The sequence below is a fragment of the Amphibalanus amphitrite genome, unplaced genomic scaffold, assembly GCF_019059575.1.
Source record: "Amphibalanus amphitrite isolate SeventyFive unplaced genomic scaffold, NRLGWU_Aamphi_draft 000245F_arrow, whole genome shotgun sequence".
Lineage (NCBI taxonomy): Eukaryota > Metazoa > Arthropoda > Thecostraca > Balanomorpha > Balanidae > Amphibalanus > Amphibalanus amphitrite.
In genome coordinates, this window is record NW_024881740.1 from 90,049 (window position 1) to 114,315 (window position 24,267).

At 49.2% G+C, this 24,267-nt stretch overlaps 1 protein-coding gene across 1 annotated transcript in view; it reads left to right on the forward strand.

Moving 5' to 3' along the window:
* The window catches only part of LOC122386263 (polyamine-transporting ATPase 13A2-like), a 110,583-nt gene that overhangs the window by 83,337 nt on the left and 2,979 nt on the right, over window positions 1-24,267 (forward strand). Inside the window, 7 exon segments of the mRNA XM_043375298.1 lie at window positions 2,044-2,326; window positions 2,731-2,858; window positions 3,353-3,470; window positions 21,874-22,043; window positions 22,408-22,581; window positions 23,329-23,488; window positions 23,491-23,750. Coding sequence (XP_043231233.1) covers window positions 2,044-2,326; window positions 2,731-2,858; window positions 3,353-3,470; window positions 21,874-22,043; window positions 22,408-22,581; window positions 23,329-23,488; window positions 23,491-23,750 — 1,293 coding nt within the window.

Here is a 24,267-nt window from a genome sequence, read left to right on the forward strand (position 1 = left end):
CTCGCATTAGCCGCGCGTTTGCAGTCTTTTCATGGTTTAAGCGTTCAAACATGTGATATGATAATGGTCCCATGCATTAGGGTGGGTGTCAAGCTCACCTGAAGGTTAGGTGAGGTCGTTGACCTTTGATGACCTCGGTTCTCTTTTTCGAGTTTTACATGTTTCTAAGCTAGTTTTTGGAGCTGAATTTGAATTTAGCAACCATTTGAACAGTTACAAAGTAGTTTTGGTGCCTACGTAACATGTTACGAAGCTGTCGGATGCGGTTGACACCTACAAGGAATACCCGGCAGGATCCCAACTGGTTGACCTGACCTGACCTGGCCTAAATGCATGAAGACATCATTTGTGATCAAAACTAGCACGATAGTCGTGATTAACACCCCGAAAAACCCTATAGCAGCCACACATTACGACTTTCTAACAGGTCCCGATTTTTCCGATTTTTGGGTCATTGACCTGACCTGGAAGGTCAACCAATGACCTAGGAACTTAAAGTTGGGTATCATCGACTTCGTCTCGACACGGGCAACACGCTCGTTTTCTTCCGCGAAGCTCTAGCTCGATCAGGGGCGAAAAGGCAAGGGGAGGTGTACAACGGATCCCCCCCCCCCCCCTTCCTATACGTTCGCGGCTGGCAAAACACCAATGCGGGCGAGGGTTAAAAAAGGCTTTCATGCTCGTCACAGCCACACTGATAGACTGATTGCCATCAGTTCTAATTCAAGGGAACTTGATGGACAGGTCAAGATCATTGACCTAAAATGGCATCGGCTCACGTGAACTAGTGAAAAGCCATTGTTTTATAATGGATCTTGTTCGAATACATCTATATCTATCTATCTATCTATCTAATCAGTTGCACAACCTTTTAGTGTTGTTTTTAGCTAATTTCGAATTTACCGCCCGTTCGAACATGGGAGAACTAGTTTTGGTGCCCATGCAGCATGTTACAAACCTGTCAGCGGTAGCAAGCACTTGCTGTGGATAGCCGGCGGGACGCCTGACTATTGACCTGACCTGACCTGATACTTTACCTCAAATACATGAATGCGTCCGCCGAAAGGTTCCGTTACCCCTCATGCCCCACCAGTTGTCGACCCCTGGCCTAAGCCATACGCCCCCCTCAGTTTTGATGTGGGCCAGCTGAGCCTGCCTCCTGTTCTGGCCCGGTGCGAGTGGCGCCGTGCACAGCGCTGCTTCACCAGCAGCTGCTGTATCATCGATTTACGGGCCGACTTTAACCCCCGTCATTGCCTGCACCGACATGTCGCATCGCATAAAGTGTCTACAGTGTGCACACATTTGGGCGCTTTGGTGTCGAGTTTTATGGCAGCATACTGCCCAAAACGGTCAGCTATGTATATACGGGCAGAGGTTTTGCTTTGCTGCTTGAATAATATGTTACGAAACTGTCTGGCGTGCATAAATGCCGAGGTGCGAGTGTTTTAATGCCAATGTCATCAGCCATCAGCCACTGTTATCCGTTTCGCCGACACTTTGTGACTCCCTACTGGAAGTGTTTGCACAGGGCGCCACACCCAGCGCACGTGGCGTGCTGTCCTCCGCTTTTAAAAAGGTCATCGAGCGTGCGCTCTTACAGCCGTATTGAGTCGTGATCTTTTGTCACGGTGAGGCGTGCCGGTGTGTGTAGCTGGGCTGAACGACTGCTATTCTGCTCTGCCGGTTTGGAATGATTCTGGGCTGTGAGCATCCATGACTCGCGGATGTGCGTCATTTGATGTTTTCAGTAATTGCCGAACCCGGTACTCCCATTGGTAACCGTCGGCTATTCAGTTCAACGCTTTCCGGCTCCGTGATTTAAATGCTGCTTCCTTTTATAAAATACCGTGCTGCTCGCTGCCATGCTACAATACCACATGGACCGGCTGTGAGCTGGATTGTGGCCGTGGACCGGATTGTGAGCTAGATTTTGACCGTGAAGTGGATTGCGATAAGTGTTGTTGACTGGGCTGCGCCTGGTTTTCGACTGGGCCGTGCCGCGTCTCCGAGTCCTGACGAGCCGTCTCCGCTGCTCCTCAGGAGCTGGAGGAGCCCGTCGAGACGGACGCCACCAAGTTTGACCTGCTGGCGCCGACGGTGGTGCGCCCGCGGCGGGCGCTGGCCGCCGGGGCGCCCCAGCCGGCGCCCGACGAGCTGCTGCTCGACCAGATGCCGCCCGAGGTGGGCATCGTGCGCCAGTTCCCCTTCTCCAGCAGCTCGCAGCGGATGAGCGTCATCTGCCGGACGCTGGGCCGCCGGCACATGGACCTCTACTGCAAGGGCGCGCCCGAGAAGGTCGAGGGTCTGTGCCGGCCCGAGTCGGGTGAGTCAGAGTCTCTGCCGGCCCGAGTCAGATGAGTCAGAGTCTCTGCTGATCCGATTTTTTTTTTTGTTGGCTGGTAGGATTCGGGTGAGTTTGAGTCTTCTGGTCCGAGTCGACAGGGTCGTTATGAGTATCTGCTGGTCGGATTCAGGTGAACCAAGGGCCGTGGGTCTCCAGCGTCAGATTGCTAAGTGATTAGTGACTTTGATTAAGGGGCGTCCACTGATTGGCATACTACTGATGGGAGGTGCGGTGAAAAGCGCGCTGTCATTTCCACTATGGGTATACTTTTTGCAAACATGTCTGATAGTGCTGATCTATTTAACAGTGAAGCTGGCCGTGTCTGTTTGCGCGCTATTGGCTGCCGAGTGGTGACGAGGAGTGACTCTCCCTCCGGTTTCCAGTTCCTGCCGACTTCCACACGGTGCTGCACCAGTACACGGTGAAGGGGTACCGTGTGCTGGCGCTGGCCTATCGACGGCTGGACGCCAAGCTGCACTGGCATCAGGCGCAGCGGCTAAAGCGCGACCAGGTACGCCGCGCGGCCCCAGCCCGCGCCCCAGCGCCAGTGTCGGCTGGCCGACTGAACACGCCCCTGCCGTCAGGCCTGTCCTGTATCCCGTTATTCTAGCCGGTCTTCTATTCAAATAGCCAATCGATGTTCGATTTTAAGATATTTGGTGGCCTTGTTTCCTCCTGCTGAGGTCCATTTAGTGAGTGCCGCGCAAGTAAGGTAAATGTGCTTCGGGAGTTTGTGCAGTATGCTAACGAAGATGCATTTATCATACAGTCTGCTAATGAAGATGCATTTATCATGAGACCTGCGGCGGTAGCTTTCAACAGGCAATGCAGGTGGCCATTTCAAAGCCAGCCTGATGTATGGTATAATGGCCGTTCTCGATTCGTAGCATTTGCTCTTAGCCACAATGGTATAAAGCCTGGACAAGGAAATACGATAAGAGCATGAGATCGCTGCGCGCAAGAGGGCGTTGTTTGCGCAGCTCTGACCGTTCGTGTTTCGACCAGGTGGAGTGTGACATGGAGCTGACGGGCCTGCTGGTGATGCAGAACAGCCTGAAGCCGCAGACGACGCCGGTAATCGAGACGCTGCAGAGGGCCAGCGTGCGCTCCGTCATGGTCACGGGTCAGTAGCGGCGCTGTGCGCAGCAGCGGCCTAGGGCCGCAGACACACAGACAGGTGTCGGCACTGGGGTGTGGGGACAGATAAACAGCTACAAATACGGAGATACGGGAGACGGTCGGGTAGGATAAGCGGGCCGTAGCAGTGCGGCCATTCAGCGGTATTATAGCCTTATATATAACAACAGCGCAATCAGATACGACGAATAGAATATGCTGTAACATATGTAGATGTGTTAAACGTGGTGATATAAACCACCATATGACTATACAGTAGTTGCATTATTTATAGATTGGCTCTGTGAACGGATTTCACCAAACAGGTTTCTTCAGTCACGGCATACAATTATGACTTTAATGTAGTTCACGTTGTAGATAGTTACCATGCCGTGTTACAAAAGACGAAGCAGAACGGTCTAATATTTATTGAAGAAAAATTCGTCCCTACTTCGTAGTTTTCTTTTGAGGATACGCTCAACCGGGTTATGAACCCTCGCCCCGTTGGAGGGGCCAATTTGCCCCCCCCCCCCTCTGTGGTTTTTACTGAATAGCAAGAAAACGGCGGCGCGCAGCGCCGCCAAATTTTCAGTACCTTCCCGGGCATCAATTTGACACCTTCACACCAAATTTCAAGTCTTAGGTCACCTTAGGTCAGGAGTTATTGAGGTCAAACTGAGGTCATGTTCGAGCAAAAATGAGCAAAAAACATGCAATCTTGAAACGCTCACCAAATCTACAGTTACCAAGCAATTTCAAAGTTCTTTATATGGTCTAGTAGACAAAAAGCGGCGCTACAAAACTGCTATCTCGGATTTTCAAAATTTTGGAGTTTTGACCCCGAAAAATTAAAAAAAAAGATTTTTTTAGATAAACTAAAAAGAAATCAAATTTTTTTCCGAATTTCCAAAAAACGGAACTTATGTGATAGTCCCTGCGCTCTTCAATATACATACCAAATTTCAGATCGATATCTCCTTTTTTGGCCAAGTTATAGCGAAAAAAAACTGTTCAAAAATTATGACGTCAAATTTTTGAACTCAATTTTTAGCGATTCTAGACCATGTAGGGCAAAACAAAGACCACCATTGAACTCCCCGTGACGAGCTGCATCGAATCGATACCCATTTTATGCAAAAATGTCAACTTTGAAATTTGACATTATTTGACCTGACCTTGACCTGACCTTGAAAAAACGTGACCTAAGCTGGCCCCAAAGGCTACCTGACCCACATAATCGCATTTGTCATGTAAAATGGACCATAAAACATGTATCACACGACACTTTCATATTGTGACCCCCCAGTGACCTGACCTCTGTGACCTGACCTGGTATCAGTGACCTCAAATAGCAAAATATGTGTTTGAAGAACATTTCCCCATCGATGATTTTCAATGAAATGCATTTTACTCGATTTTACAACGCATTTCTTGAAATGTCTGTAAACGGTGAAAATTCGACCTTTGACCTGACCTGTGACGTCATTGGTTTGACCTAGGTCAATAAAATTGGGTCACAAGGTAGTTCCCTGATAGGGCTATCCAACACCGTTTGCTGTTTGTCGCTAGGTTGCGTGGTTCTCGAGATCTTAGGTGGGGGGGGGGGGGGGCAAATTGCCTCCCCCCCCAACAGGGCGCGTTGCTCGGCAGAGCCCAACGGGGCGCGGGTTAATATCGTGCATACTCTGCGCCACTGTGCATGTGTATGGGCGATCCACTACACTCTTGGCGATGTGGCGCTCCAAAGCGTGAATGTGACGCTGGGCGCGGCTCCGTATGTGGATCGCAACCTCGAACTGAGGGACCCGTGGGACGTTCCTAGCTAGTGTGCCGTGTCAAACAGTGGTCCAGAAAACAGACACTTAAAAACAGCGACAGAAAAACAGCGATTCACTCAAAACAGCGACCGCATTTTGAGCCACAGCTAGAACAGCGATCCACACGATTGAGCGATTATTTAAAACGGCGATCCGTAACAAAACGACTTCAGAGGAACAGCTACTATTCTAGGCTAATGGGGATTGGACAAGCAAAAATTGGCGTATTCATTCTCGGATTGACATTTTCTTGTGACATATATTGTTATGTTATAAGTCAAAGTCAAAGTGGCATGTGCACTATATAGCTCTTAGCTGTGGCTTGTGTAGGGATATGTTCTGCTGCCTGACAAGAAAGAAGAAACCTATAAAGATACTTACCTATGTTAACGGTACTTCCCCCAATTATTAAGCCTTTACCTTTGCCAGTGCCGGGCCTTCGCAATGCTTACAATAATGATGAAAAAATCGACAGAGTGTGGAAATGCTACATGAAAATGCATTTATTCCCACGGAATATGTCGCCAATATCTTTATCAAAATTGTTGAGTGCATTTTACATAAAATTATAACCTCGGGAGAAAAAATCATTTTTTAATTTTCCAATCACGAGTAGCCTGGAATAGCCGCTGTTCCTCTGATGTCGTTCTATTACGGATCGCCGTTTTGAAAATTTTAAATAATCGCTCAAACATGTGAGCCACTGTTCTAAGAGGTCGCTCTAAGCGCGGTCGCTGTTTTGAGTGAGTCGCTGTTTTTCTGTCGCTGTTTTTAAGTCGCTGTCTGAGGTGTCAGCCGTGGTGAAGACCGCCGCCGGGCTCTTGTCAATTGTCACCGCAATGACACGGGCTCAGTGGTCGGCTTATTTAATGGAATGGGACCGGCGCGGCAGTAATATATGCTTTATTGCTTCTATTAGACATTATTAGGCTACAAAGTCATCAAAGGTGACACATCAACCCTTGCTAAATTGTGAAAGTAATTACTGTAGTCGTTGACTTTATCGTTAATTATGACGAATACATAGTCGCTTTTGAAACCTAGAACAAAAGTAAAACAGGTTACAAACAGGTCATTAAATAGAGCTGCTCATTTAATTACGAGCGAGCGAGCGAGTTCATACTGAATTAAAAAGAAACTATCACCTTTTTCATTTTTATAAGATTGCACAATTCGAATTTTAGAAGTCGTTCTGTGCAGGTTTCAGACTTACCGGATTCTTCAAACACGATCTTTCGATAAATGATTCCAGAGTCGCTTGCGAGTCTAAAATAGTACGTGCGAAAAGCCTTCATCACTATTTTCATGATGGCCGACGGCGAAATTGTCACCTTGAATGGCGCACTTCATACATCCATCACGCAATTTCCGAAGGCAAGCTACAACGTTGTTTTTTCAATATAAGCCTCACGCCCGTTCCACATTTAAAGAAAAAGGCAAAAAAATGATGCCAACACACAACCAAATACCTTCGTACCATACCCGAACGTTGAATCTCGTCAACCCGGCTTTGTTTACCTACTTTTGCGGCGTATCGATTCGTCGGGTCCAAAGCCGGGAATTCCGGCGCCAACGTTGAGTGAATGGTCACGAGCGAGCGAGCGCAGCGAGCGAGCGAGTTCATACTGAATTAAGGGAAAATCCTGAGTATGAGCGGCCGGCCGGCCGGCCGTGGGGACGCTCTTCAAAAGCTAATATCTTAGGAACGGGACATCCGATTGACAAGCGGTCTTCTTTACTGAATGTCACTTGGACGTAAAAGTTCTGTGGTGTGATGGCCACCATGCGTTCTTGCCAACCACCGCACGTGGCGCATGGTAAAGTTGGACATTTTTTAAGAACCCCCAAAATTGCAACCTCAATGACGGCACAACGGTTGGGCCGATTGAATTGAAACTCGGTACACAGTTAGGTCTCCATCAGATAATTCATCTGCATGTGTTAACCTTCCAGGCGGTGGGGGGCATTTTTTTGCCCCCCCCCCCCTTTAGTTTTTTCGATATATCTCGAGAACCGCTGCGCCGATCGTCACCAAACTTTCAGTACCCTCCCGGGAGTAGCTAGCGCACATGATGACCAAAACTTTTTTCCAAAGGCTATGATAGGTTGGCCGCTAATGACGTCAGAGTGACGTCATTTTTGCCATTTTCGACCCAAAAAAGGTTTCGCGGGAAGAGCTGGGGCATTCCAGGACAAAACGACCAATTTTTTTTAAAAAATGACACCCTTATATTTTTAAAAATTCTGAAACTTTGTGTATTGGGTAATCTGACACGCTGGAGACGGTTCTGCCAATATTAGACCTCTCCGACAAAAGGTCACAGAGTTATAGCCTCCGGCATTTTGGAGAGTTCACCCTAAAGACCAATCTTTGAGGGCATATATCTCAAAGAAAAAATATTTTAGGTATGAAAAATATATACCGATGGACTCAAAATTGATCAAAAAAGATTTTGGCTATCTCGAATTTTTTCCAAAAAATTTTCAAATTTTTTGATTTTGTGACCAATTTTTCAAAGACCTGGCTCGACCTTTTCCTCATCGAAATTGTACTTTTCGTCTATAGACAAAATGTTTTTTGATCAGTTTTCTTTCGATAGAAAAAAAAATGGGTTCTGCCTTTAAAATATATTTTTCGCCACACATAGATGGCGCTGCTGATGCTGTTTTTCTATATTATTACGGAATTTAGATGATAAGATACAGTTCATGACAGATACGTGTTTTCTAACAACAAATAAGACACTGTGACCCTTTTGAGTGGCTATTTAACCTTCCAGGCGGTGGGGGGGCATTTTTTGCCCCCCTTTGGTTTTTTCGATATATCTCGAGAACCGCTGCGCCGATCGTCACCAAACTTTCAGTACCCTCCCGGGAGTAGCTAGCGCACATGGTGACCAAAAATTTTTTTTCCAAAGGCTATGATAGGTTGGCCGCTAATGACGTCAGAGTGACGTCATTTCTGCCATTTTCGACCCAAAAAAAGGTTTCGCGGGAAGAGCTGTCAGGCCTACAGCTTTAGAGATACAGAAAAATGTTTAATAAATACAAGGTGTGGAATCAAGAGGGCTACAAAACTGCTATTTCGGTTTTTCGATTTTTTTTATTTTGACCCCCAAAAATAAAAAAAATAGATTTTTTGAATACAATAGCCGAAAAATCCAAAATGTTTCTTGAATTTCGAAAAAACGGAATATATGTGATAGTCCCTACCGCTTTCTATCAACATACCAAATTTGAGATCGATACCTCTTTTTTTGGCCAAGTTATAGCGAAAAAAACTTCAAAATTGATGACGTTAAATTTTCAAACTCAATTTTCAGCAATTCAAGACCTCGTAACGCAAAACAAAGACCACCATTAGACTCCCCGTGACGAGCTGCATCGAATCAATACCCATTTTATGCAAAAATATCAATTTTGAAATTTGACCTTTTTTACCTGACCTTGACCTGACCTGCTGACCTCCACCAGAAAGTGACCTATTCCGTACCTGATAGTCTTATAACCAACACCATTGAGTTGGAAATGAAAAACTGGCCATAAAACATGCATCGCACAACCTTAGTAAACTTGGGTTCATGTGGTGACCTTTGGTGACCTGACCTGTGACCTGTGACCTGACCTGGTATGACCAGTGACCTCTAATAGCAACATATGTACTAGACAACTGACGCCTTATCGCTGATTTTCGACAAAATGCGTTTTACTCGGTGTTATAGCGCTTTCCCTAGAAGCCCCGTGAACGGTGAAACATTTTATTTTTGACCTGACCTGTGACGTCATCGGTGACCCCTAGGTCAACGAAATTTGGTTTCTTTCGACAAATTTGACAGGGCTATCGAACGCCGTTTGAGCTGTTGTTGGGAAACACACTTTGATCATCATCTGCATCTTATTATCTCAATTCAGTAATTATTCAGGAAAAACAGCGTCAGCAGCGCCATCTATGTGTGGCGAAAAATATATTTTAAAGGCAGAACCCATTTTTTTTTATTTTTTCTATCGAAAGAAAATTGATCAAAAAACATTTTGTCTATAGACGAAAAGTACAATTTCGATGAGGAAAAGGTCGAGCCAGGTCTTTGAAAAATTGGTCACAAAATCAAAATTTTTGAAAATTTTCAAAAAAAAATTCGAGATAGCCAAAATCTTTTTTGATCAATTTTGAGTCCATCGGTATATATTTTTCATATATAAAATATTTTTTCTTTGAGATATATGCCCTCAAAGATTGGTCTTTAGGGTGACCTCTCCAAAATGCCGGAGGCTATAACTCTGTGACCTTTAGTCAGAGAGGTCTAATATTGGCAGGGCCGTCTCCAGCGTGTCAGATTACCCTATACACAAAGTTTCAGAATTTTTAAAAATATGAGGGTGTTCGGCTGTGGTTGAGCTGTCCTGGAATGCCCCAGCTGTCAGGCCTACAGCTTTAGAGATACAGAAAAATGTTCCAGTTATAAAAGGTGTGGAATCAAGAGGGCTACAAAACTGCTCTTTCGGTTTTTCGATTTTTTTGGATTTTGACCCCCAAAAATCAAAAAATAGATTTTTTGAATATAATAGCCGAAAAATCCAAAAAGTTTTTTGAATTTCGAAAAAACGGAATATATGTGATAGTCCCTACCGCCTTCTGTCTACATACCAAATTTGAGATCAAGACCTCTTTTTTTGGCCAAGTTATAGCGAAAAAACTGTTCAAAATTGATGACGTCAAATTTTCAAACTCAATTTTTAGCAATTCTAGACGTCGTAGCGCAAAACAAAGACCACCATTAGACTCCCCGTGACGAGCTGCATCGAATCGATACCCATTTTATGCAAAAATATCAACTTTGAAATTTGACCCTTTTTGACCTGACCTTGACCTGACCTCCACCAGAAAGTGACCTTAACCGTACCTGATGGTCTTATAACTAATACCATTGAGTTGGAAATGAAAAACTGGCTATAAAACATGCATCGCACAACCTTAGTAAAGTTGGGTTCATGTGGTGACCCTTGGTGACCTTTGATGACCTGACCTGTGACCTGACCTGGTATGACCAGTGACCTCTAATAGCAACATATGTACTAGACAACTGACGCCTTATGGCTGATTTTCGACAAAATGCGTTTTACTCGGTGTTATAGCGCTTTCCCTAGAAGCCCCGTGAACGGTGAAACATTTTATCTTTGACCTGACCTGTGACGTCATCGGTGACCCCGAGGTCAATGAAATTTGGTTTCCTTCGACAAATTTGACAGGGCTATCGAACGCCGTTTGAATTTTCCGGATCCGTCCAGTAGTTTCGGAGATACGAGGGGGGGGGCAAAAAATGCCCCCCCCCCACCGCGCGGAAGGTGGCTGGGAGGCCCACCGCCTGCCGGGTTGAGGTTGGGGTGCTACAGCACGTGCGCACGTGCAGGAGGCGCTCCCAGATCTCGAGGACGGCTGGGCCGATTGCGCTCAAATTTGGTACACGGTTGGGGACCAGTTAGTAGGGTGCCGTGCAAAAGTCAGTTTGGACCCCGCTTGCACGTGCGCACGTGCAGAATGCCGCTTGCAGATCTCAGGAACGGCTGGGTCGATTGCGTTCAAATTTGGCACACCGCTAGCGACCGGTTAGAAGGGTGCTTTGCACAAGCCCGTTGGAAGAACCCTCTCGCCATTGCGCACGTGCAGGGCTCACTATCTCGCTCGCTCGTTCTTCGCCCAAAAGGCGTTTTACTGGTACTAATGTTTACTAATCTCCAAAGCTTGCCCAAAGCCACAGCATCGGCGAATCGATTTCTGCTTTCTTTTTGCAAAATGAAAAATGCGAAACGCTAATGGTTTTTGAAAATAATTTAACTGGTTATACATTCAAAATTTTCATAACGTAGGATGATATTATTATGTTGATATTCGGCAAAATCGTAAATTAACTTTTGATTTGAAGTTTCGTAGAGAAGCTCCGATTTCACGCGATTCGAATATAGTTATAGTTGAGGAATCTGGTGGGTTTTAATGTAAAAATAGTACAAAAAGTAGATGAAATCCCAATTTCAACATTAAATTACTCGTGACTCAGACCGAATTTCGAAAATCTTATTTCAGTTTCGTAAAGTGGAGTGCTGATTCTACCAAATATCAAATTTTGTATTTTAGCTGACAATTTACCTTTAAGGGAAAATCATGAGTATGAGCGGCCGGCCGGCCAGCCGTGGGGACGCTCTTCAAAAGCTAATATCTTAGGAACGGGACATCCGATTGACAAGCGGTCTTCTTTACTGAATGTCACTTGGACGTAAAAGTTCTGTGGTGTGATGGCCACCATGCGTTCTTGCCAGGGGCGTCGCCACGGATTTTTGACTGGGGGGGGGGGGGGACGGATTGGCTGACTAAAAACCCAAAAGTTAGTTAGTTTACCGTACAATTTCAGGCCTATGCACTACTTGTAACGCATACACAATACACATGTTCTCATGTTCTCGCGTGGAGGCGTTATTAGTCACACTCTTTTCTACCTGTGCATGAATTGATTGGCAAAAACTCATGGCAAAACAGTCCCAAAACGCATAAATTTTGCATCCCGCGTAATAAGTTTGATACCAGGACAGTTAGGGTCTGGTCACCAAGTCCAGCAGCCATGCCTCTAAAAAATCGTGTGGTCCTCTGTAAACCGCTGTCAACCATAGGTACAGCTTTTTTTCCAACTTCTGTGCAGTGTAGCTGCAGGACTGCGGGGTCGGAGTCGACTTCGGTCGTAGTCGACGGTTTTGGTCGGATACGGAGTTGGAGTCACCAAAATCGTAACAGACTTCAACTCTGAAGTCAGAGTCAACGTCATCCCCGTCGAGGGAGGATGGGTCGAATAAGAGCTGGAGATTCTGTTGGCTGTGGTGATTGTAGGGGTCGTGGTAAGACATCCATGGTAAGACCAATGTAGGGGCATACTGAGCATCACGTCCTCCTGGGCTCTCTCAGACCAGGACGAGGTCCTCTCACCCTCAAGCATCAAGCGTTCAAAGGCCATGGTGAGACCTTCTGCTGTCGGATGGCCTCGAACGGGAAGAGGGCCGTTTGAGAGTGAGCTGAAGGTCTTGACTATTACGAATATCCTATGTAAAATGTGTGGTCTCTGCAAGCTGTTGTCGTACTGCACTCTGAGACTTTGGGATAGATCTTCAGCCCTTGTTTGATATGGTCGCCCCTACAACTGGAGCTTTGGCTCCCTATCGAGGACCTGGGACGGACAGTCCAGAGCTGCACCTCGTAGGCAATGTTATCTTTTAATGTGCCAAGAAACGTTCAAAGAGACAAAAGCATCACATCACATGTTTTTTCACTCCGATGCGGGCCGAGGGATGTCGTGGTCGGAGATGGAGTGGGGACTCCGAGCGTCTTTTTTTTAAGCCGGAGTCGGAGTTACCAAAATCATCTACTCCGCAGCCCTGTAAGCAAGGGTACAGTGTCAGCAATTCGCAGATTCAATTTGTATACGAGTAGGTATCCGCAATTTCATCCCAAAACGACAATACACCAATGTCGTAGGTCACTTTTGAAATCATTCATGGGGATATTTTTGCGGGGGACGTCCCCCCCGGATTACTCGACTGGGGGGGACGCGTCCCCCCCGTCCCCCCCCCCCGGTTTCGACGCCCATGGTTCTTGCCAACCACCGCACGTGGCGCGTGGTAAAGTTGGACATTTTTTAAGAACCCCCAAAATTGCATCCTTAATAACGGCACAACGGTTGGGCCGATTGAATTGAAACTCGGTACACAGTTAGGTCTCCATCAGATAATTCATCTGCATGTGTTAAGGTTGGGGTGCTACAGCACGTGCGCACGTGCAGGGGGCGCTCCCAGATCTCGAGAACGGCTGGGCCGATTGCGCTCAAATTTGGTACACGGTTGGGGACCAGTTAGTAGGGTGCCGTGCAAAAGTCAGTTTGGACCCCGGTTGCACGTGCGCACGTGCAGAATGCCGCTTCCAGATCTCAGGAACGACTGGGCCGATTGCGTTCAAATTTGGCACACCGCTAGCGACCGGTTAGAAGGGTGCTTTGCACAAGCCCGTTGGAAGTAGGTACCCTCTCGCCCTTGCGCACGTGCAGGGCTCACTATCTCGCTCGCTCGTTCTTCGCTTAAAAGGCGTTTTACTGGTTTACATATCTATCACGTAGCTACTTGTAAGCTTTCAATCATGAATGATTCACAACATTATATGACGTGGTTTGCTACGGCGTGAAACGCGTGTTGTAGCGCAGTGGTGGGTTAGGTTTTCAAGTAATGCCTGACGAGAAAATCAGTCCCGTCCACAGCCACGGTCTAGTAGTAAAGCAATCTCGGTCGCATCTAGGAAATTTGACGTTTAGACGAATTTCGGGCAGTTTTGCAGTCGCTGGAAGCGGGCACTAAACTTTGTTTTGTTTATTGCTCATGGCTACCGGACGACATAAACATCAGGTGACATTGAGTGGTAATTAGGACGACCTTTTGATTGGTTTCTCACCGCACACTAAAGGTCATGTACAAACAATGGCGTGGTAGTTTCTAGAGAGGTACCTGTACACTACATGTTTTATAATTTATAATTTTATGATTACTGTACTGGTAGGTAGCATCGAGTGACTCTCGACTGGTAAGTAGGGCGACCTTTCTCATTCCTGATGGCTTCCCATCACAGATAAAAGGTCATGTACACTCATGTTTAGCGGTCATCCATTTACGCCTAAAGACATGCTTGGGAAAAAATGTTTTTAGGTGGCCTAGCGCGAGTTTTTTATGAATACGCGAAATTTAGAGCTATTCGGGAAAACAACGCTTGACTTTGTTACCCAGCCAGCCTTCCCAAGTGGGGCCCACATGGGCCCCAAGTGGGCACCAAACTGGGACCCATCTGGGCTGCCCACCTTGGACCCAGATGGGAATGTCATGGGCGTCCAACTGGGTCCCATCTGGGCACCCCAGACGGGGCCCATGTGGGACCCATCTGGGTCCCGTATTGAGCCCGCATATGGGCTTTCCCAGTTGGGACCCACATGGGCAGCCCAAGTGGGGCCCATATGGGACCCAGCTGGGATAAATGTATATATATATATGGGTCCCACACGGGCTTTCCTGCAGTTGGGACTCACACGGACAATGCAAAAAGCGCACGTGGATTTTAATTGGGATTTGGTACCTATAGCTTATGTAGTACTATATCCGCGTGAATCCCAAAAAGCAATGTGGTCACACGTGGGAGAACCGCGTATCCTTTGCCTCTCACTAGATCCCCACAGATTCGAACTCAAGACCTATACAACATGATGAGGGGACCCTAACCACTACACTACGCTCCCACTGCAGGTAAGCGGCCGGCGGCCGGTAGAGAACGGAAGCGTGGATGCGTACCTATTGTGAAAAAGGAGAAGAGTTTGTAACGATAGTGTAGAGGCCCGACCGGTCCGTCAGCGCCATATTGCGTCTATCTACGTATATTTATAGTCACCAACTGCCCGCGCGCGGCCGCCCCGCGCGCCGGCAGTGGCCCAACGCCACACAACGAACACCGGCGACACAGTATCAGCGACCTCGCAGAGACGCGGGCAGGGGTGTGCCCAGGCGGCTGTCAGATCAGGAGTCTGGCAGGGTAGCGGCACAGATCAGGCAGGGTAGCGGCACAGTGGAGGCGCCGGCCAAGTCCAGCACGTAAAGTTAGCCCATGAAGCCCATCTGGGACCTAGTTGGACGCCCATGGCATACCCAGATGTAGCCCAGCCCACATTCGCCCAGATGCCCCACATCCAGCCCATGTGGGCCCCATTTGGGATGGCTGGCTGGATATGCATTTCAAGGTGTACCTACTACCAATTCGAAGACCCAACAAGCAATATTGCCCGAGGCATGTTTCGGTCCTCATCCTCGGACTACAGTGACGTCACAACGGGCAATAATTTTTAGCATTGCCTGCTACCCCATACAGTATTCATATATTGGCCATCAACTGCACAGCCACCTGGCCGGCTGTCCTGAATCGGGACGAATTTCAGTTTTGGCTGCCGTCGAGTGGACATTCGGAATCGATACAATGTGGAGCTGCATCACTGTGCGCAGTGGGTCAGTGCAGCTAGTGACGGTTACGAACGGCGCGCGGCCGCCGCGCACGGTCATCGTAAAACACCGGCTCACTCGTGGACGATCATTGGCCGTCACGGGCCCCTGCAGTGCTGGTGATTACACCGCCCCGAGGCATTGTTATCGCCTAGCAACCCACGGCGTCGGACGTCCCATTGACCGGCACCGGCCGCGGCGCAACCGCACAGCTCAAATATGCCGGCCCGAATAAAGCTCAAGCTTCACCAAGGCTTTATAAACCAGCTACACTACGCGTGATGCTCCAGGAAATTACGCGCGAGATCTGCGTCTAGTCGGGCTCTGCGGGAAATCGGTACGCAGATCAAGTTCAGCCGATAGGAAATACACTGGGTGGGCTACACTCACTGACGGATCCAGGGGGGGCACGGGGGCCATGGCCCCCCCAAAGGCCTAAAGTGGCCTGTTTGGCCCCCCCCCCCAAAACGTCAGAAAAATTGCTTAGAAAATATACCCTGATGGAGGTTTTTAGCCACTTGGTGAAGTAAAGCTTTCCACAGCATAATATGGAAGCAATATGGTAGCAGTGAGGGTCAGTCAAAAGTTGCGCGAGCGGAGTCGACCTTCAAAACGTAAAAAAAAGACTGTTGTTGGCACGTGTTTATGGCGCGGCAGCTGGTAGTTGGCGGTGTTTCGCGTGGTGTGGCATCACTGGCGGATCCGGGGGGGGGAGCACGGGAGCCTGAGGTGCCCCTGATAGGCCCGTGGTGCCCTTGCTAGGCCTGTGGTGCCCCTGGACCCTGGCAGGCCTGTGGTGCCTCTGGCGGGCCTAGGGTGCCCCTGCTAGGCTGCTGATGCCCCTGGGACCTGACAGGACTGTGGTGCGCCTGACAAGCCTAAAGTGCCCCCAACAGGCCCGTGATGCCCCCGACAGGCCCAAGGTGCCCCTGCGTGATGCCGTGATGCCTGCGAGGCCGGTGGGACCCCTGACAGGCCCATGGTGCCCCTGCGAGGCCGGTGGTGCCCCTGCTAGACCGGTGGTGCCCCTGGCAGGCCTGTGGTGCCCCTGCTAGGCCGCTGGTGCCCCTGGATCCTGACAGGACTGTGATGCCCCTGACAGGCCCAAGGTGCCCCTGCAAGGCCGGTGGTGCCCCTGTAAGGCCTGTGGTACCCCTGCTAGGCCTCTGGTGCCCCTGACAGACCCATGGTGCCCCTGCGAGGCCGGCGGCGCCCCTGGCAGGTCTCTGGTGTCCCTGACAGACCTGGGGTGCCCCTGACAAGCCTGTGGGGCCCCTCACAGGCCCGTAGTGCCCTTTCTAGGCCTGTGGTGCCCCTGGCGGGCTGGTGGTGCCCCTGCTAGGCCGGTGGTGCCCCTGACAGGCCTGTGGTGCCCCCGGGCACCAAGGGGGGTCGTGACCCATGTGGCCCCCCTTGGATGTGCCACTGATACATAATATATTGATTTGTAAAGGCGTTATGGCTTATGCAATATGCAATTACAGGCACTTGGTATCCCTCACTTATCCCTTATTGGGGGCTCTGGCGGGCTCCTGAGGGCCCACGTCTATCTCTGGGAGCCCTAGACAGGCTCCTTTGGGTCCTTTCAGTCCACTATAGCATAAGAGGTCTCCATGCGAATCCTATACATCTGAGGGCGTACCCTGACGTCTGAGGTACCCAACTGCAGCTCCAATGGTCTCTTACACTGGCGGATCCAGGGAGGGGGCATTTAGGGCCATGCCCCCTTCCCAGAGGCCTAAAGTGGCCCGTTTGCCCCCTCCCCCAAACGATAATGAAACATAGTTCAATCAGTGCGTGGCCCAGGAGCCGAGTTAGACAGGGGGTGTTTTACCACCTCCCGGCCCGCAAAGGGACCCAAGCACTGACTCGAAGCGGGTTAACTGGTCGACAAAAGCAATGGTAAGTAAGTGTTTACAAAGTAATATTAAGGCATGGGTCGGGTGGGCTACCATTTATATATTTTTCTTTTTAGTTTAAAAAAAATATAGTGTCAGGGCTGTGACGAAAAATAAGTGGCCTAAATACGATGAGAAAACAGGATTTGGGGGTACCCTAGGCTTGGCTCCTGCATGAGTTGCCCCCCCCCCCCAAAAAAAAACGCAAGCCTGGATCCGCCAGTGGCTACACTGGGCTATGCTGGGGGTCACGCACATTCAGTCAAGAATATCACGGATGTTTGGTCCACCGTATATTTAAATAGTTTAATCCAGGAAATGCCGGAAAGTCAGGATTGTTTTTAGGCTCTTGGTCAGAAGTTCGTTGTCCGTACCGATATAAAGTTCAAACGTCCGAACTGCTTTGCGAATCTGGGTGCTTGCGTGAGGTGAGACAGTTCTTGGTGAGCTTGATGGCGCGTAATGTGAACCTGAGTGACGTATTTTTTCAATATTGGTTTTATTTTACATGTTTTATTACCGATTTTATGACGCATTAAATATGTTATAAAGTAAATAGAATAACATTTACTAAGAAGGTAAGTTTATTGGCAAAGCGCTCGCTAGTTGTCACGATCACGTCAGCATAGGAAAGTTCACGAAGCTCTGGAAAACCATGCAGAAACTGATATCAAGGGAACCCCACAAGCATGGCTCTGAGAACACGCACCTACTGCCCTCAACGGTAACGCACAGTAGGCTTAACAGAGATAAGGCCTGGCTACACTGTGCGCTTTCTGCGTGCGTTTTTTTTTTGCGGGTTTTCGTGTTTTGCGTAATATGATTCTAGAAAAACGATGTTACCTTTGTGTGGCCAGGTTTTCACGACCCTGCCGGCTGCGCCATGTTGAGACGCCAGGCAGTCGGTGATCGTCTGTATTGGACACCAGCCAAACGCACGCGACCTCTGTCCGGCTCCGACTGCCGCGCCCCGCCAGCGGCTGACCGGCGGCCGGCGCACACTAGCCCGGGGCATAGTGGGCCGCCAGTAGGGATGCAAACTCATGGTGGCATCACACCACCACACATACACTAGTAGACGTTTGAGAAAAAAAGGTAAAATTTTGTGTCCCTGGCGTCTGATCGCACTTTTTCAATCCTACAGGGTGTCCCATAAATTCGTTCTCACCTAAATTTTCTTTTAGATGTTCTCTTATTTAAAGGCACGCTGAATTTAGATCGTAACTGAGCTTATGGGGCTGCCATGTCAACTGGCAATATGTTCCACAGTAACTAGTTTATCTAGACAAATTATTTTTTGCTAGAGTCCACTTCCTACAGAGACGGCTAACGCCGCAACATAGAGGTCTCCGATACGGGTACGTCTCGGTACTAAGTCAGCAAGTGGGTCATTCGCGACGATTGAGGGTGATTGAAGCCAACCAGTCGGTAGCCAATGTCTATCGCTAACTGTACGCACAGGCAGCAAGTGACGCCGATGATTTGTCGGGAGTCAATCACTGCAAGTTTATCCTCTTTCCGGTCAGCTCTCAGGAGTGAGCCATGTGGCCAAAACTGTCTGGCGTCAGCGGTCAGAGTGGCCATCAAAAAGATAAAAATGTTTGAAATTTGATAAGCTGGCTTTTCAGGATGGATTATCAGCTGTCTAAGAGTATTGTTTCGGAGTGCATAACTCACGGTCACTTGGGCTTAAGACTTAACCCGCGCCCTGGTGGGTTCTGTTTATCTTTCTAGTTGAGGTTTATTTGCCATTGGGTCTACAGTGCAGGGATATTTCTATCTCGCACTCCTCTGAGATGCAAAGATAAGAATTTGTTATATCTGCATCCCTCTGAGATGCAAAGATAAAGTCTCGAGGGTTCATAGCGAAAAATCAAGAGTTCATGTAATGATGGGTCAATAACCGAACGACATTTTTAATGGTTGTTTATGGATGAAACTTATGAAATAAGAACAAACTTCCCGCGGTGGACGTGTTCTGCGACGGTATTTTCACATTCCGTAGCAGCGTCAGACATTTTGTGGCGGAAATGTGACGCTAATGGAAATGCCTCGCTGTATTCGATGTGCCTGCCTGGCAGGTTCATTCATTTCATTTACTAGCATTTTACTGGCATCTTGTCGTCATCCTTGTTGTCACTTATCGCACTCTATTGAGTATTCTTATTTATTTATACCTTCTATCTTTTATATCTATTTTTATTTTGTATTTCTTTATTTTTTTACCGGCCGTTTATTTATTGGTCTTTTATTATATGTATACCTACCCGAGTGTGTCGTCTTTGTACCTATGCATGTAACTTATTCGTTTTAAAAGTGCGACTTCGTCTTTTAATGGGTCCTCCCGTCGGCGATATGAATAAATAAATAAATAAATAAATAAATAAACAAACTACTCTGAATCTATTTTACATAGATGAATGCATTTAAATATAATATTTAATTAATTAAGAATAAACCTCAACATAGAAAGATATAGGATTCCTCATGGCTCACTCGTGGAAGATCGGATATCTTTTCCTCGCGTGTTACAGAAAAACCTCGCTCCTTCGTCGCTCGGTTTTTCAGTAACCCGCTTGGAAAAGATATCCTTATCTTCCACCGGAGCCATGAAGAATCCTCTATATAACGCGACGTGGTGGGAGGGGGTCTATTTTTGCCCCGCCCCCCTCGTATCTCCGAAACTACTGGTGGATCCGCAAAATTCAAACGTCGTTCGAAGCCTGTCACATTTGTCGAGGGATCTCCAATTTCATTGACCTCGGGTCACCGATGACGTCAAGGTCAGGTCAAAGATAAAATGTTTTGCCGGTCACGGGTCTCCTAGGGAATGCGTTATAACATCGAGTAAAACGCATTTTATCGAAAATCAGCGATAGGGCGTCAGTTGCTTAGTACATATGTTGCTGTTAGAGGTCACTGATAATACCAGGTCAGGTCACAGGTCAGGTCATTAAGGGTCAGCACATTAACCCAATTTCACTAGGGCTGTGTGATGCATGTTTTATGGCCAATTTTTCATTTCAAACTCAATGGTGTTGGTTATAAGAACATCAGGAACGGTTTAGGTCACTTCCCGGTGGAGGTCAGGTCAACGTCAGGTCAAAAAGGTCAAATTTTAAAGTTGATATTTTTGCATAAAATGGGTTTCGAATCGATGCAGCTCGTCACGGCGAGTCTAATGGTGGTCTTTGTTTTGCGCTACGTGATCTAGAATTGCAAAAAAAAATGAGTTTGGAAATTTGACGTCATCAATTTTGAAGTTTTTTCGCTATAACTTGGCCAAAAAAAGAGTTATCGATATAAAATTTGGTATGTGAATAGAAGTCGGTAGGGGCTATCACAGATATTCCGGATTTTTCGAAATTCGATTTTTTTTTTGATGTTTCGGTAATTATGTTATAAAAATTATTTTGGGGGTCAAAATTCGAAAAATTCAAAATGTCGAGATAGCAGTTTTGTAGCCCTAATAATTCTACACCTTTTATGTCTGTAAGGTTTTTCTGTATCTTTAAAGCTATAGGCCCGCGAAACCTTTTTTGGGCCGAAAACGGCAGAACATGACGTCACTCTGACGTCATTTGCGGACAACCTATCATGGCCTTTGGAGAAATTTTTGGTCACAATGTGTACAATTGATGCCCGAGAGAGTACTGAAAGTTTGGTGACGATCGGCGCAGCGGTTCTGGAGATATATCGAAAAGTCTGGAGGGGGGGCAAAAACCCCCCCCCCCTTTCACCAGGGCGCGGGTTAACGAAGGACTCAAAACAGTCGAAAAGGTCTTAAGGTGGCCAAAAATGTGTTTCGTTATGCCTGAGGCTATAACACCGGAGGGCCGATGACATCAATGTGGTCATCTGGGCTACCTAAGTCCATGTTCGAGATGGAACACTCGTCCAAACCCCAAAACGGTCCCATTAGGGCGCAGGAGAAGGCCTCCGTTTCATCCCGCTTTGTTCCGATGCAAAAGGCCATGGTCACGGTATTGTGGGGTTATAGGCGTCCAGACGCTCCCCAGAATGCGGTTGGTAGTCCCGAAACAGTTTTGGGAAGCAGAATGCTTCTCTAAGAACATCTAGGAGGAGTTTCAGCCTTTTAGCTGAATTCGAACCGCGAGTATGAACAATTTTGGGAGGAGAAAATGGCATCCGGGAGGTCGTAGACCCATCTTCAAGCAAGACAGTGTATCAGTGCACGGGTCAAGCAAAGCTTAAAAGCAGTGCCAGAAGACTGGGGTAGGCGTTTATGGCAAGATCATATGTCAGGCTACTCATCGGGTCCAAATTTAGTAAAAATGTGTTGGGAATTTTGAAATCGAGGCTCGTCGAAGCGAAGCGCTGTTCCAGCTTCGAGGGGCTCACGGCGCATGTCAAGTCAGTCTAGGCTAACTTCAAGCCTGCTATGCAGCCAAACATGCCGGTTGGCATGCCGCAGCATGTATTCATTCGTTTGCCTATTAAATGGGGCACATTTAGGGGTCGTAAATATATCAAAACGCAATGTACTCTGTTTTACATGCAAATATAATGTGAGAACGAACTTAAGGGACGGTGTATATCCGCACTCAGCAGCCAGCCTATACTGTTATTCACGCTCATGTGAATGTGTGTGTAATGTGTTTGTTGTTTCCAGGCGATAACCTGCTGACGGCCGTGAGTGTGGCCCGAGAGTGCGGTATGATTCCGCCCGAGGCGGCCGCTGTGGTGGTCACCGCGCACCCGCCGACTGGCGAGCGGCCCGCTTACTTGGAGTACACCACGGCGGCGGCAGATGTCGCCCCGGTGCACTCCGCTGACGACGAGGTGGGCTTCGACGGTCAATCGGCATCCGCCGTCCGTGTTCATAGCTTTGGTCCGTACACGAAACAATGGCACACATCTTTAGTTGGTGGCATCTTATGACTACATGATGCGTTTGGTGCCTGAAGCAATGCCGATCAGTCGTTCTTTGATGTTCTTAGAATTGCTCCTTCCGTTTGGCGTGTTTGTAGGTCCTCAAGATGCTCGATCTGTCATGTGTTCAGGCCATTGCTGCCGGTGCTGTCTGCCATGTTTTTGCCAGGTCGCCCGGTGCTCTGCCTGTTATTAGTTCGTCACGTCTGCTTCTGGTTCTCGTGACATCCGCTTGTGACACTGACCGACCTGACATTGCCTCTCACCCCGCCAGGTCTCTGTACCGCTGTGGACCGGCGCCGGCAGCTACCGACTGGCCGTGACGGGCCGGTCGTGGCGCGTGCTGCAGCAGCACTTTCCGCGCCTGATGGCCAGGATAGTGGTCCAGGGCACCGTGTTCGCGCGAATGGCGCCCGAACAGAAGGCTCAGCTGGTGGAGACGCTGCAGGTCGGTACGGCGATGCTGAGTTGGCCGGGTAAGGTGTGTGTGTGGGGGGGGGGGGGGGGGGGGGGGGGGGGGGGGGGGGGGGGGGGGGGGGGGGGGGGGGGGGGGGGGGGGGGGGGGGGGGGGGGGGGGGGGGGGGGGGGGGGGGGGGGGGGGGGGGGGGGGGGGGGGGGGGGGGGGGGGGGGGGGGGGGGGGGGGGGGGGGGGGGTGGGGGGGGGGGGGGGGGGGGGGGGGGGGGGGGGGGGGGGGGGGGGGGGGGGGGGGGGGGGGGGGGGTGGGGGGGGGGGGGGGGGGGGGGGGGGGGGGGGGGGGGGGGGGGTGGGTGGGGGGGGGGGGGGGGGGGGGGGGGGGGGGGGGGGGGGGGGGGGGGGGGGGGGGGGGGGGGGGGGGGGGGGGGGGGGGGGGGGGGGGGGGAAGAGGCTACGAGTGAAATTAAACTGATTTGCAAACCCTACTTACGCAGTGCGTGTCGGAAGAGTATCGTAACGGCCCCTCCGCAGATGACAGCTGTGGAACACTTTTTACAGCGGACGTATTTCTAGCGCGATTGAGTTAATGGTACAGATAAATCCGACCTGAGCTGGCCAGATTGATTACTCTACCAGCCTGGCCCCCGCTCGCTGTCCGTCAGTCCTTGTCACAGGACCAGGACTGATTATATGCTCGGTATGAGTGACTGTGTTTTTGACCTGTCTGACTTGACCCATGTGTCTTGTGCCCTGACCCTCCCCCCCCCTCTCCCGTTGCAGGACCAGGGCTACACGGTCGGTATGTGTGGCGACGGCGCCAACGACTGCGAGGCGCTGAAGGCGGCCCACGTGGGCATCTCGCTGTCGGAGGCCGAGGCCTCCGTGGCGGCACCGTTCACCTCCAAGGTGGCCGACATCACGTGCGTGCCGACCGTGATGCGCGAGGCCGGTGCGCCCTCACCACCAGTTTCGGCACGTTCCAGTACATGGCGCTCTACAGTCTGGTGCAGTTTGTATCGGTGCTGCTGCTGTACAAACACTACAGCAACCTGGGCGACCTGCAGTTCCTCTACATCGACCTGGTCATCACCACCAGCGTAGCCGTGCTGATGGGCTACACGGCGCCGGCGTCGCGGCTGCACCGGCGCCGACCGGCCGGCAGCCTGCTCGGCGCCGGCACCCTGTGCTCCATACTGACACAGGTGGGTGCCGCTCCGTACTGACATCTGCGCTCCATACTGACACAGCTGCTGGGATAGTACTGCTGAATGTCTGCACAGGTGGGTGCTGCTCCATACTCAGCGAGTATTACTCACAGTCAGTGAGTATCAGTGAGTATGAGTATTACTCACACAGGTGGGATACCGACGTTGCTCCATACTGACACATCTGCTCCATACTGACACAGGTGAGATAGTACTGCTCCATACTGACACAGGTGGGTGCTGCTCCATACTGACACATGTGGGAACTGGGAGCTGCTCCATACTGACACACTCCACATTGGGGTGCATATTCACATATACATACATGTTTTTATTCTGATGACTTTGTCTATAAATGGGTCATCTTACCCTGGATGATATGCTAAATAAACTAAACTAAACTAAACTACGACACAGGTGGGTGCTGTTCCGTACTGACACAGGGAGGTACTGTTCCACACTGGCAATGTCATATTATTTACCGTCCCTCCCATCCCGCTGACCTGTGACGCCC